The sequence below is a fragment of the Cucurbitaria berberidis genome (assembly GCF_010015615.1).
Source record: "Cucurbitaria berberidis CBS 394.84 unplaced genomic scaffold K460scaffold_4, whole genome shotgun sequence".
In the NCBI taxonomy this organism is placed as follows: Eukaryota; Fungi; Ascomycota; class Dothideomycetes; order Pleosporales; family Cucurbitariaceae; genus Cucurbitaria; species Cucurbitaria berberidis.
The window spans coordinates 2833769-2846863 of NW_024468938.1; the positions used below are offsets into that span (position 1 = coordinate 2833769).

The 13095-nt window shown below is 49.6% G+C and overlaps 5 protein-coding genes across 5 annotated transcripts; 3 read left to right on the forward strand and 2 right to left on the reverse strand.

The window, feature by feature from the left end:
• Positions 1-25: 25 nt before the first annotated feature.
• On the reverse strand, positions 26-3297 carry K460DRAFT_368549 (uncharacterized protein). The gene is made up of 6 exons (XM_040933799.1): positions 2925-3297; positions 2482-2858; positions 2065-2429; positions 1352-2013; positions 1106-1264; positions 26-1049 (listed from the first exon to the last, which is right to left on the reverse strand). The coding sequence occupies exons 1-6, from the start codon at positions 3039-3041 to the stop codon at positions 285-287; spliced, it is 2445 nt and encodes an 814-aa protein (XP_040786251.1). The 5' UTR covers positions 3042-3297; the 3' UTR covers positions 26-284.
• A 293-nt stretch (positions 3298-3590) lies between these two features.
• Positions 3591-5815, forward strand: K460DRAFT_149581 (uncharacterized protein). The gene is made up of 6 exons (XM_040926804.1): positions 3591-3998; positions 4064-4180; positions 4239-4310; positions 4379-4647; positions 4715-4972; positions 5035-5815. The coding sequence occupies exons 1-6, from the start codon at positions 3851-3853 to the stop codon at positions 5662-5664; spliced, it is 1494 nt and encodes a 497-aa protein (XP_040786252.1). The 5' UTR covers positions 3591-3850; the 3' UTR covers positions 5665-5815.
• A 151-nt stretch (positions 5816-5966) lies between these two features.
• K460DRAFT_387687 (cytochrome P450 oxidoreductase) lies at positions 5967-7738 on the reverse strand (the record flags this gene model as incomplete). Its single annotated transcript, XM_040935653.1, has 3 exons — positions 7323-7738; positions 6899-7252; positions 5967-6824 (listed from the first exon to the last, which is right to left on the reverse strand). The coding sequence occupies exons 1-3, from the start codon at positions 7650-7652 to the stop codon at positions 5967-5969; spliced, it is 1542 nt and encodes a 513-aa protein (XP_040786253.1). The 5' UTR covers positions 7653-7738.
• Positions 7739-8332: 594 nt separating this feature from the next.
• On the forward strand, positions 8333-9608 carry K460DRAFT_342130 (alpha/beta-hydrolase). The gene is made up of 2 exons (XM_040931179.1): positions 8333-8508; positions 8564-9608. Exons 1-2 carry the CDS (start codon positions 8371-8373, stop codon positions 9377-9379), a joined length of 954 nt encoding a protein of 317 aa, XP_040786254.1. The 5' UTR covers positions 8333-8370; the 3' UTR covers positions 9380-9608.
• Positions 9609-11366: 1758 nt separating this feature from the next.
• K460DRAFT_149709 (uncharacterized protein) lies at positions 11367-11707 on the forward strand. The gene has a single exon (XM_040926805.1). The coding sequence runs from the start codon at positions 11429-11431 to the stop codon at positions 11660-11662; it is 234 nt and encodes a 77-aa protein (XP_040786255.1). The 5' UTR covers positions 11367-11428; the 3' UTR covers positions 11663-11707.
• The last annotated feature ends 1388 nt before the right edge of the window (positions 11708-13095 follow it).

Below are 13095 nucleotides of genomic sequence, written 5' to 3' on the forward strand. Positions count from 1 at the left end.
ACTATATATTTTGATAATAGGAAGTCGATTGGTTGACAGTTGGCTATATAAACTGTGATTTCATTGTGATGTCAACGAGCGGAGTGTAAATAGAACAGGCTAGGCTATCTTTACATATGTTACTCGTTGAAATGACTGCTCAAATCCTCCTCGGAATGGAACCCAATACACGTGCAAGAAGCGGCCTTGTGCATGAGAGGAAGCCAAGTTTGCTTCACGTGACAATAGAGTTGATCAGTGGTATAGCCCTTATGTACACATAAGTAATGCCTAGCACGAGTCTATCAAAGCCACAGGTTCCGCTCCGCTGAAGCCGAAAGCATGGATTCAAGGTTGCTGGTAAAAGGATAGGCAGGAAAGGATTGAAGTTGTCTATCGTCCAAATCTATAAATGGCAAGAAGTCGAAAGCCTCTGTTGAGGAGTAGTCAAGCCCTGCCATCGCATCCATCATTGACATACTATCGTGGGTCATGTGGGGATCTAGTTCGGCCGGTTTTTGAGTGTCTATCGTAGTTGTCGCAAGTGTCATAGCTTGCTGGGGTGATGAATGCAATCCAGACATGTCCATTTCGCTCGGCATTGTCGTGGTAGCGTTGAACTCATTTTGATGGGCGGGCGCGTTCATATCTTGGTTGTCTTCCTGCTGGAAAGGGCTTTGAATAGGAACGATGTTTTCGTCTCTCACCACACTGTGTTGGCTAGATTTTCTCGTGACCTGGCCGTCATCGATATCTAGAATATGGGACTGAAGTCGACTTTTATATTCTTCTATCAGCTGGGCTCTCTGGATGGCCTTGTTGAGGTCAGATGTTTCGCTAGCATGTGGGCCCTTTTCCCGGCTCTCGTTATCCAAAACTTGTCTGGGACTGCTCGATATTGGCCTCGATAACACCGGAGACGGAATGATTGTCGAGGGCTTCAGCGGTACAAAAGCTGGCTCTCTGATGTTCTCAAAGCGCGAGAAGAAGGTTGCGAACATGTCTACGGCTGAACTGGCAGCGGTAGGCACAGAGTTATTATACCGATGAATCTTGAAGATGGTCTCCAGCTGTTTCGTACCAGTAAGCTTTTGGGGAAAAAATGGGAGAAAGGGTAGCATCTTACCCAGGCATGAGCTGGTTTGTGGAATTTGCGTATTACTGATAATATAGTCAAGTTTATCTTTAGTTGCTCAGCAATCTTCGAATCCGCGGCCTTGGTCCGTCGTAGTTGGTTGATCAGGACAATTGAGCTCTGAAAGCAACAATAGCCGATGAATGGAGACTGCAAGATAGTTAGCTTTGCTCTAATGCAGACAGCTGGTGAGGAAAGAACATGAACAGAGGCAACGAATGTAGTTTGAACACATACTATTAGGAATGAGTCGCAGTCTAAAACGTTGCTGCAAATATCGCAGATGCTCAAGGCGCTAGACTCGCAAGATACAATCTGCTCAGCTAGAAAGCCTTTCGGTACTGAAGGGAAGTCGGTAGAGTCGAGGGGCAGAGGAGATTCTCTTGAAGAGTCTCGGTGTGGCTGACGAGATACGATCCTGGGTAGGAATACTCGATTCAACAAAACGACACTGCAGTGCCAGGCTAGCGCACAGTAGAGGTCGTCGAGTTTCTTGCCAATCTCGTCGTCATCTTGAAGAAGCTCCTCCGAGGCAAACTGAAGCCTGGGTAGGTTCTGAACTAGATACTTGTCTAGCGCCTGACGGTGGTTCATGAACTCTGAGTCGACCGACCACAAAGGTGTGAGAGGTGCTGTATATGGCCCTTTGGAGTATCTTTCAATGCTCAACATCAAATCTAGTATGGCCGTAATCTGGGTAGCAGAATGCGTTTCATAGGGGTCACTCGACAGTGCAAGGGCGTGGTGGATACTGTCTGCCGATGGTTCCAAATTGTGACCAAGGCAAAGTTCACGCTCTGTGACCTGAAGACACATAAGCAACCTATTCATAGCGCCTTGATTGGTCGCCGTGTGAGCTTCATCGGCTCTTGCGACCCGAATCAACGTAAATGCAGTGGCTTGATATGATCAGAAGTGTCTAGGAAACGTTTCTGATGTTTTATACTTACATATGTCGCACCATGCTTGTAGTCCATTCGATTCACCCATCTCGTACCTTGCGAGGACGCAGAGACACTGTACCCTATCGAGGACACCGTTCCGATCAGGTGCGGCTATCAAGCAGCGCCGTGCGGTGGCTGCGAATTGTTGGTGGGATGCTGCTCTGGTCTTGAACAGGATGGACCGATGCCGAGAAAATTTGAAGCTTGTGGCGCAAATAGAAAAGAGCATTGCCCGAGAACAGCCCTCTTGCGCAAGTTGTTGCAAGAAGGAGCCAGGGCCCCAGATCCAGATCCAGCACGAGTGTTTGAGACCATGAGTTTCAAAAACAGCGAGCAAGTGCAAGATCAGCTCTACTGGAGGCCTCCATCCGCTGAGGCGCATGTGAGTGGTATGGAAGGGATAGCATGTTCAGAGAAACTGACCTGGGGTCATGTTCGTCGCTGTCCAAAATCATCGTAATGGTATCTCGCAAGAGGGTGTTGTCCTCGGCTTCCTCATAGTTTTCATCGTCCTCGTCGTCTTCGTTTTCCTCGTCCTCATTGTCGTCATTGTCATCCTCATCATCCTGAAGCTCCTCAAGCTCGCGAACCTCTTCAGTTGGCATGGCGGGTGCGACTTGGGGTGGAGCGTGCTCTATGCTCTGAACCGCGGCCGAAAATGGCCTTAGTGGTCTCTGAATCGCGGGTTCCCGATTTTGCTTCCTACATCGAGGGCCACGGCGTTGACGGTTGTAATTGAACTCGCAGCGGATAGAGTGCTTGACGCAAAAGTCACAGGGAATGTGCCTGCTACATCGTCCCTACAGTGGGTGTCAATGGCGACACCCATTTAGGCGCTTTGGTAGAAACCATGGGGCGAAACGGACCTTTCTCTTGCGGCAGGGCTCGCAGGCCGCAGTCAACTTGACGCGCGGGGCCTTCTCTGGGCGCGTAGCAGGCTGCTGCTGCGTCTGCTGCTTGTCATCATATTGCGGAAGAGCCATGTGTACTGTAGGTATGGGTTGGGGAGTGGCGCGTTATCTGGATGTGTCTACAGAGGAGGAGCCTGCAGACAGAAGGCGACAGCGACAGCGACAGCTCGCGCGTACAGGGCCGACTGGACGCGACACCAAAGCATCGAGGATGGGGTTGGGTGGGGAAACTGGACATCGGAATACGGACGGAAAATGGTTTGGTCACGTGACAGGCTCGGCTACAGCAGCGTTCCGGGCTCCCCCTCGCCCCTCCCTTCCCTTCCCCCCTTATCGTGTCCCGGCGGCTGTGAGCAAGTGAGCAATGGGGGCAGCGGTAGTGCAGGTGACACAGTGACGCAGCTACGCACTGGCCAGTCCCCACAAGCGCGGTATCTGCGGGGGTTCTTATCCGTTATCATGCCCCTGCCGTTGCAGGCAGAGGACGCTACCAAAAGCTTAATCACCTATCTTGACGCACCCCGCCCAACGCCTCATCCCATAAAGTCGCAGGTCCGCAGAGCAAACAGCCTGTTCAGGCCCCAATGCCGGGCCCGCTATAAGCCCGTAAGCCCGCCGTAAGCCCGTCCTGGTGTTTACGATAAAGCTCTGACTGCAGCGGGAGCTGTAGCTGTAGCTATACCGGCTATTGGTAATCGGGAAGCTCGCATTCACCCCGTTCTTTCATTATGTAATACCTTTCCCTCCTCCTCCTCCTCCTTCCTTCTTCCATCTTGCTGCCCTCAAGTCTGCCTTTCATCGTCGCGCCGTCATCCCCTTCTACTTTACGCTCCGTCACGAGTCGAGACGAAACGAGACCAGGGAAGCTGAAATCTTCCCTCATGGCTGCACTACTTCAGACATCCAGCCCGAACCTGCCTTGGAGTGAATCGCTGGACCCTATCCTCCCAGACATCGAGTGTCCCAACACCCAAGGATCCTGCTGGTCATGTCTTGCACAATCCAGTCCCTGTGACGGCGCGTTGCCGCGTAAGCTACTCCACTGCGCCGAGCCACAACCTTGTTTGCGCAATTTACATCTAACACAGAAACAGACTGTCGGAACTGTCGCAAGAAACGGCGAACCTGCGCAGGATATGGAATCCGTCTCCAGCGACCAGGACCGATGCAAGGCATTTCTCGTCATGATTCCCCGCTTGAGGCGCGAAAATGTTGGTCTTCGTATCCGTACTTGTACACACTTGCTTTGACTAAGATGGTAAATCATAGCAAAGATACTGCGCTTCGTCTGCCCGCTAGGGCTTCAGCCACTAGAAAATCGTCTCTTGCAGCACTGGGTCCGTAAGTAAACCCCCTCACCTCCAGCGTGTCGCGTGTCCTACAGCAATTGACCGTGATCGCCTGAACAGACCAGATCACGCGGTTTTGCCTCGCAATCGATTACACCGACAACGGCTATCGACGCCTCATACCAATGGCTCTAGAGGAGCCGGCCTTGTTCAGCTCCATCATGGCTATTGCTGCAGCTCATGAAAGCAAAACCATGCAGACCGTGGACACCCTATCAGGAAAATATCTACGCACCGCCATGCTTCGTCTCCAGCAAATCCTGAGTAACCCGATCACGGCTACCAAAGATAGCACGCTTGGGACCATGCTCTGCCTAGTGACGTACGAGGTTCGTTGATCTCGAGCGCAACACATAAACATTCCACCAACTTGACAGCTCTAACTTGATGCCCTAGATCTTTAATGGGAGCCCGCGATGGAGAAGCCATTACGCTGGTGTCAGCAGCTGGCTGAAAATGAGAGGCGATTGTACTGACCTCAATCCTTTCATGAAGGGTTGGATCAGTATGGCTGATACTCAATCCGGGTTGAACATGGGGACAGCCATCATACCTGAAGTTGAAGATTGGCTCAGCTCTATGGATGATTCGGGCAGTGGACAACCCATAATAGATCCAATTCTTGGATGCTCGAGTCGGATGCCGAAACTGATGGTATGTCTGCCACACAGGCCACTTCAGTGTTACTCTTCCATCGATGCTAACACGCGACACAGTTGGAAGCTGTGGGCTTATATCGGACCTCGCAAGGTGCTGGCGCAGAGTCTGCGGATGTCCAGGCTGAGATTAGGGAGCGCGGCAAGTTGTTGAAGGCAAAGATTCACGCTGCTTCGCTCGATATCCAAGCAACTCCACTACTGGCCATCTCCGGCGACCGACGCGGATTGGTGCTAGGCGGACTCACCCCGACCACCACATCAGCAAATGGCCAGGACCAATCAGAATTCATGCGCCACATGTGCGCCAATACTGAAATCTTCCGATACGCACTCCTTGTCTACGTGTTCCGGGTGGTGAATGGACTTAATGTGCCGCTGGATATGGAGACACAGTATGCTGTCGAAGAGGCTTTTAGACTCCTCCCTCAGCTGCCTTTCATCAATGGCCTCGGCTCGAATCTTGGTTGGGCTCTAGTCGTGATTGCCTCTGAGACCAATGCACCTGAATTGCGAGAATACATTCGTTGTCGTTGGCGGAGTCTGAAATTGCTAGGTATGAATTACAATGAGGTAGGCGAGTTGTTGACAGAGGAGGTCTGGCGGCGCCGTGACGATATGAATTACACATGCGACGTGTCATGGCAGACTGTTATGCAAGAACTTGACCTTGGGCATATGCTAGTTTGAATTCGAAAGTCGTACAAAGTGAGATTTTCAAACTACTTTGCATGTCCCATGTGGTTGGAAGTGCATCGTCTTGAGAGAGTCCACACATCCGACATGGTGGGCCTTCATCGGGAAACTCTGCGATGGTTCACCGTGCGAGTCTCTAGTGGTTCCGACCGAGTAAGAACAAAAATCTTGATTTCTTGAAGTAACATACAAAGCCTGATGAACAAGCGCAGGTTTACATTCAAAAGAAGGTGTGGTACAGGAAATCGTGCCTGCCTCGGAAAACAGCATAGATTGCACACATCCGCAAAACCTAACTAAGCCTTAGACTTGATATGCCTGAACCTTACGTTAATTCCATGCTGATAGGTGAAGAACCTCGACGTGAAGTGCCAGTTCTCATTGGGGTTGACAAATTCGAGGTCGAAGGCGAGCAGCATGGAAGCGATAATCTTTGTCAACATCATGGAGCTCATGTGCTGGCCGATGCACGTGTGAATACCATGTCCAAACGCGAAGAACGACCTATTCATGCGCACAAGGGCCTCGGCGTCCTTGGTGAGCCATCGATCCGGATAAAAGCGCTCAGGGTTAGGGAAGACATTCGGGTCGTGGTGTAGGACCCAGGGACTTATGCCAACTTCAGTGCCCGCAGGTAGGTAGTAGCCATCGATTGTTACGCCGCCAGCGGGCACACTGCGAGGGAGCATCATGCCGACAGGCGAGTGGATCCGAAGAGCCTCACGGATGACGGCCCCAAGGTATGGGAGTGAGCTTGCGTCTGCGAATGAGACGGGGACAGTAAAACCAGAGCCGCGGATCTCGTCGCAGAGTTTGGAGTAGGTTTCTGGGTTCTTGAGGAGAAAGTAAAAGATGGAGCGGAGAGCGGTGCTGCTGGTATCACTACCAGCGATGACGCCGCCGTAGGTGTGAATCATCATCTCGCGATCCTTGAGTAGATCTGGCTTGTCATGCTGAAGGAAGGCAAGTTTTCGCAGCATGGTGTCGTACCCTTCCTCGGGTACATCCGCCGCTACGTTCCCAGATCGTATCCTTGCCAGGGCGGCGAGAGAGATGTCAATGCCCGCCTGGAACATATTGTCGGTCGCGATAAAACACATGAAAACAAACATGTTCTGGAGAAAGTACCTGTGGATCCAAGGAATTACACCGGTCTACAAACGCGTTAGTCAAGTGCTTTCCCTTTCCACGGAAGACATGGCTATGGCAGTGGGGAGAATTGACTTACGATGGTAGCCCAGTTCATATATCTCTCGATCTTGAGACTCACGTTGTTCGAGTCGTCCGTCTCTATGAGACGCTGATCGTTCCCAAAGATGGCAGCGAAAATAGAATCTGCAATGACGTTTTGAGCCACTCGTCCGAAGTCGCAAGGGCGATCAACGTATTTCTGGTCGGCGTTTGCGATGAACCGTTGAATGACCTTGTCCACGTTCTTCTCATATGAAGGCAGCGACTTCAAGGCGAAAGCATTTGCCCCACTCCTTCTCATCCTCGTGTGCATTTCTCTTTCTCGCAAAACGAAGGGATCTGGGACAAGACCTTCTTCATCGTACGTCGAGAAGGTGAGGAAGAATTGTGACTAGTGTGATTGTGTTAGCAATATCCTGAACAAACTTTGGAAAGATAATCCGAATCCACGCATTACTTACTTTGTAGAACTTGGTCTTGACACCGTAGATTTGACTGATCGCTTCCGGCTTTGAGACAGCAACGTGTGCTGGACCGATACGGACGATAGGGCCGAACTTTTTGTGCTGGTCCTGGTCCCAAGAATGAGCCCGTCCTTGTTTGAGGACAAGTAGTCTTGGAATGATAGAGCCAGATGCAAGAAAGGGACCGGGTATCCGTCGAAGGGGTGAGCTATAGCGGGCGTAGAGGAAATACACCGTCAAAAATGATGGGATGATGAAGATCAAGTTGCTCCCGACGACCCGAAGGGCCTGGAAGAGGGACTCTAGAGTAGATGTAGAAGAAGACATGTTTGTATAGATTGTTATATCGACGATGAGAGTCCAACTAGAGAGTTGGATTACAAGATTGATACAGAGGCCAGAAGGGGACTTCGTGGCAGGGGAGGAGAGAGAAAAGACAGCGGGACAAGACCGGAGATCATGAGGATGTTTGGCAAGATACAGGCCTTCATATCCTCGTGTGTTTATCTCCAATCAGTGACCATGCCTTCCAGTACTGCTGCGGGGAAGGACAAACATAGCCGGCTTCCCACTAAGCAATCCCTAGATCCTTAATACTGTAGTATATGTTCCACTTAGGCAAAGTAACACGCGGCACGTGCGATAAATGATTCACCGAACGGAGTTATTCTGATAAACACGCCTCAGATAGGCCACAGGAATATTTCGGCCAATGACAAGCAAGCACAAGCCTTGTGGCGTATGGACTCGGCCGCTAGGCTCGTCCCCCACGATTTTGGCAGCACGCCGGAATAATTGATCCAACTAGATAGATAGGGATTAATAATTTTAACTCCATCCCTGCGCAACTGGGGGAGGAAGATTGCCGATTGGGCCATCCAATAGTTGGTAATAATCCACTTAGCAGGCGGAAGTGCTCCGGTATGTTGGTTAGCCTAAGCCTGGAGCCCAAAGCTTGGTCTTGGTCATGCCCCGCCACTCAAAATACTGCATTGTGCATCTCTACCCGTAGATTCTCACATTCTCGTCTAATTGTTCTGTTACGATGTCGTCGGTCTCTGCGCACAAGAAAACCGCGGTTTACAAAGAAACCGGTCGGCTTCAGCTGAAGTTAGATGTCACAGCACCATCCTCCTCTGCCGGGCCATCAACTGCCGTGATTCATCTCCACGGAGGATTTTTGGTAATTCATCGCTATTCTCTTCGCGGTGTTTCTATACTGAGATTATAATTTACAGGTCGCTGGAGACCGTACCACATTTGAGCCCGAATGGCTTATCAAAGCCTGCGCTGCTCGTGGCTGGACATATGTCACGCCTGACTATCGACTCCTTCCAGAAGCTACTGGTCTCGATGCTCTGAGTGATGTTCTCGCGGCATATGCTTGGGTGGTTGAGAATGTTAGCACCAAGGTGATCCTAGCGGGATCGAGTGCCGGTGGTTATTTGGCAGTGACCGCAGCTGCGGTGTTATCTTCGAAACCAAATCCACCTCTTGCGGTACTGTCAATCTACGGCATCTCAGACTTTACGTCCAAACGTTTCATCACCAAGGGAACGCCATTGATGGGAGAGCCTTCTGACAATACAGCTATCATTGAGAAGCTCTCAGAGGCTGCCAAGTCGGGAGAAGTGCTGACCGGGAGTCCGTTTGTCTTCGACCCTAGCGATACGAGGATGGGGTATATTGCCACCTTGTTGCAAGACGCCCTCTTCCCAGATTACTTAACAAGGTCCAAGGGCCTCGCTGCGGAAATCGAATCGAAAGGCATCCAAGCTATACCAGAGGATCAGAAGGTGCTCTTCCCGGTCGCTGTGGGACTACCCAAGACGTATCCTCCAACAGTGTTACTACATGGCATCGATGACCACTTCGTTGCTTATGAGCAGAGCCAACATCTGAAACAAGTCCTGGAAAAGAACGGAGTTACTGTGCACTTGGAAGGCGTGGAGTCTGCAGACCATGGATTTGACGTCCACCCAGACTTGAAACCTGCTGTTCTTGCTAGCTTACAGACGGTTCTGGCGAAGCTCGACTCGATAGCGAAAGTATAATCAATTCCTATCGTATTTGGCATCAAGTCTTGGTTTGTGTTCTCTGTTCCATTCATAGCATAAATTCAGCAAGGATAGGTCACTATATTGCTTAGCCTCATGTCAAAGATGCATCCGGAAGCGATATGTTTATCATCAGCTTAGCAGTAGAACGCGCGGGCCAAAGAAGTGGTTAGATCCTAGGAAGAATCGCACTGCTAGTGTAGGGTTGAAATATAACTCCTAAAATAGAGTTTTAAGAAGTGAAAAACTCAAATATCATCGCCGCACTTGAAAAGCAAGGGAACTATAGTAAAGACTCATAAGATTGAAAGAGGCCGCTACTGCCGTATTAGGTATAGCCTCCATGATGTTCTACTTAGGTAATGAGCCATCATGTGGCAGCCCGATATAGTATTAATATATAAGTGTAGAAGAGCCTTTTATTTAGAGTATTGTATCTAGTTATGACCTCGGCGATGTCTAACTCTACTTTACCCAAGACAGGACGATTCGAGGAAACTATCCTTCCTATGACGATGGCTAGGAAGGGCTGCGTAAGCGACCTGTAAACTTCAACAGGTCTGACCAAGTCCGATGCTAGCTCTTGAAAGGACCTTGTTTGCTTAGATCCTATCTACAATTCACTCGCCAAGGCATGCGAATCCCGAAACTGGACTGTAACAGAACGTGATCCACTCATCATCTGCGGAGACTGAGGAAAATACTTTCCTGAGCTCTACTCATTCTGAACTCGTTTTTAACATGTTCTTAGGCCATTCGCAACGATCGTGATCTTAATCGCATGTCCGTCCCTAGGAGTTTTCGAAAGACCGGTGACTTTCAAGTATTTTAGCGGAGGGAATTAATTGAAATTCTTCTCTTCAAAGACTGATTAAGCCTAAGCAGCTTGTAAATTGCGGGAAGACTATTTACAGGAAGAAGAACGAAATGCGCGATAAGAATGTAAGTTTTCCTAGGTTAGACCCCTTATAAACAATGCATATGCAGGGTCCGATTAGGAGAGGGAGTCCGCTGCAAGTCATCGATTAGCGCTACAGCCCCGCTTCTCACGTGGCTGATATTTCTTACCCACGTCTGATGATTTGCGGGCGGCACGAAGTAAATTGGTCAAGCGTGCAGCTATATCGATGGTGGCACCGCTTGGGCCGTCAAGACATTCGAAACTGGCCGCCTGTCACGACCATAAAGGATCGCTCGAGTTACTCTTCCCGAGACCTGTTTAACCTGTTAACCCAAGCTCGCCGGTGTGGTGCAACAGACCCGAGAGACAAGTTATATGCACTGCTCCCGATGCTCCGGGATGCAGCAAATGAGAAACTGTTTCCAGACTACACTCTCACTCGGGAGCAAGTGTTTCTGAAATTCGCTACATATCTCTCTCGCCACGGTATCGGGTTCTTGTGTGCCGTCTCTCATTCGTCGGACAGTCTGCTTTCGTCCGGGCTGCCAACATGGGTACCTCAGTGGGACTTTAACTCTAAAGCTACCCCAGTTTGGCCGTATACTGGGAGAGCGATGATCGAAACACCTGAATTTGGCCGAGATCATGACATTCTTCATAGCCCATACAAGATCAATGAAACTCAGTTCTACGAGTCTGGCGGTGTAGCAAGGACTCAGGCAGTCGACATCCTGCAACATGGTGGGAGTGGGTCCACGTTTTCGAGTTTGAAAGTAAAAGGTATATATGTTGCACGCATATACACATTGAGTTCTCCAGTCAAAATTTCAGTTGAAAGGCTTTTGCAACGAAATGGACTCTGTCGAAAGTGGGATGAGTTGAAGCCAAGAGCTCAAACCCCTATATATCGCGGAAGATTCTCTTCTCCTGCAGCACATCCGCTCCACCAAAGCATCGATGCAGCACTAGAGCATATGATGTGGAAACCGGCGTCAATCTGGCGGGAGATTCCCAAGTGGGGCAGTGTGCCGGATGAGCTTCAAATGCATAGGAGAAGAGAAGAGGACCAAACTTATCGCAATTGGCGTGAAGAAGTGGTTGGAGTTATAAACGAACGCTCGATTTTCGTAACAGATGACGGAGGGATGGGAATGGCACCGGCAGAGACGAGCGTTGGTGATTTGATCTGCGTCTTTTACGGCTGCCCTGTGCCTTGTGTATTGAGAGAGAAGGAGGATGACGTATCTTGCTTTTTCTTCATTGGGTCATGCTATCTTAATGGTATGATGACTGCCGATGCAATTGAGAAGCTTACGATAAGACATGGAGCTGAAGGTAAGGCAAATGCAGAAGTTGAGCGAGACTTTGTTATACTATAATATAGCTTTCCGCTTGTTTCAGGGCTTGATGCGCCTGTGTATGGGATTCCAGCACGGATATGCGATGATTTGGCCTGGGGAGAATGCTATTGATCAAAAATAATCAATGCAACCGTTGGGTTCCGGGTCTCGAAAGCTCCAATCTATATTCTTGAGATCTGGACATTCCCATTTGCAGCGACACAATTTGCTATCCAAGCTTCTTATCGTGTGACAGCGCTCTCCCATGTCTTTTGCATTGTAGTACCTGAGAAGCGATGCTTTGCCGTTCTCATTGGCTCCTACAATAGAGACATAGCACGCTACTTTCTTATCTTCTAGCCATGCGATAAGGTAAGGTGTTTTGATAGCCGGCTAAAAGCAATTCTCTAGCATATCACACGTAAACTGCTCTTTGCCCCAGCCCTTCCTCTCTTCAAAATTAGCGGGCAGATTCCACCACTCAGGACCAATCATCTTAAGCTTTGTACAAAACTCGTCTTCGGCAGTTTGATTAAACTGCCTTGGCGTGTCTCCAAGGTGATCCAGGTCCAGAAAGTTCAAGTCAACAAGATCAGCGTATTTGATCCAAACGCCACTTGAGCTAGGCCAACATGCCACGCGGGCGCGAAGGCTAGGCTAAAACATAGGAGGGTACGGTAAATTAGTCTACTCCTCATCTTTTGTTTTACTTGAGATACTGGATAGGATTAGAAACAAAAATATCTGCACCTTGAAGACGCGACGTAGCCACTTTCTGTGTATCGCTGCCTGGAAGATTGGCTGCTGACTAACCAGCCAAGCAGGCAGCTACAGTCCTGCCGAGTGAAAAGCCCCTCTAGAAATGTAACTTCGTTTATATCTACACTGCCTCAATTTTTGATAAAAGAGTTGGCAAAAGAAAGATTGTAGAAGTTTGCGAACATCACCCTCTATTGGCCACCCCGGTGCCCGCAAGTCCATATGCTCCACGAAATAATCAGCCTAGAGATGTTCCCATTCGCGATTATAATAATGACAAGCCGTAGTGAATTTTCCCGGGCAATAGTGAGATCTCAGAGATACATTGCACTGACATAGTCATCACGCTGATAGGTGGCTGCCCGAGCAATGTTCCTAGCAGGACAACGGGTGGCGCAAGAGTTAGGAGTTATAGTCTACAGACTTGATATCGCGAGAATCTCAAACATAACACTCGGGGTAAGACGGAAATGGAAGGCTTGATGGAAGGGATGTCGTTGTCTTGTACCCTGACATGGGTCGAACGTTTTGTGTTGCAGTGAGAAGTCAGCCTAGTGTCGTCATGCAGGGCGTACGAAGCGAAGCCACTTCCGTCCTGTAAAGCTTCTATTGGCGACTTCAGCGCGCACAATATACGTCCAGAAACTCAGTTCTACCTTCTTCTTATCGTCGTGGGCAACCAACACAGCTGCGTCTGCTTGTTCCGCGGAAGG

Coding starts and splice junctions, on each gene's coding strand:
- K460DRAFT_368549 (XM_040933799.1), bottom strand. CDS start 3,041: ATGGCTCTTCCGCAATATGATGACAAGCAGCAGACGCAGCAGCAGCCT. Junction 2,859..2,924: donor AGCCCTGCCGCAAGAGAAAG/GTCCGTTTCGCC, acceptor CACCCACTGTAG/GGACGATGTAGCAGGCACAT. Junction 1,050..1,105: donor ACAAACCAGCTCATGCCTGG/GTAAGATGCTAC, acceptor GGTACGAAACAG/CTGGAGACCATCTTCAAGAT.
- K460DRAFT_342130 (XM_040931179.1), top strand. CDS start 8,371: ATGTCGTCGGTCTCTGCGCACAAGAAAACCGCGGTTTACAAAGAAACC. Junction 8,509..8,563: donor ATCTCCACGGAGGATTTTTG/GTAATTCATCGC, acceptor TATAATTTACAG/GTCGCTGGAGACCGTACCAC.
- K460DRAFT_149581 (XM_040926804.1), top strand. CDS start 3,851: ATGGCTGCACTACTTCAGACATCCAGCCCGAACCTGCCTTGGAGTGAA. Junction 3,999..4,063: donor CTGTGACGGCGCGTTGCCGC/GTAAGCTACTCC, acceptor ACACAGAAACAG/ACTGTCGGAACTGTCGCAAG. Junction 4,648..4,714: donor TCTGCCTAGTGACGTACGAG/GTTCGTTGATCT, acceptor TTGATGCCCTAG/ATCTTTAATGGGAGCCCGCG.
- K460DRAFT_149709 (XM_040926805.1), top strand. CDS start 11,429: ATGGGAATGGCACCGGCAGAGACGAGCGTTGGTGATTTGATCTGCGTC.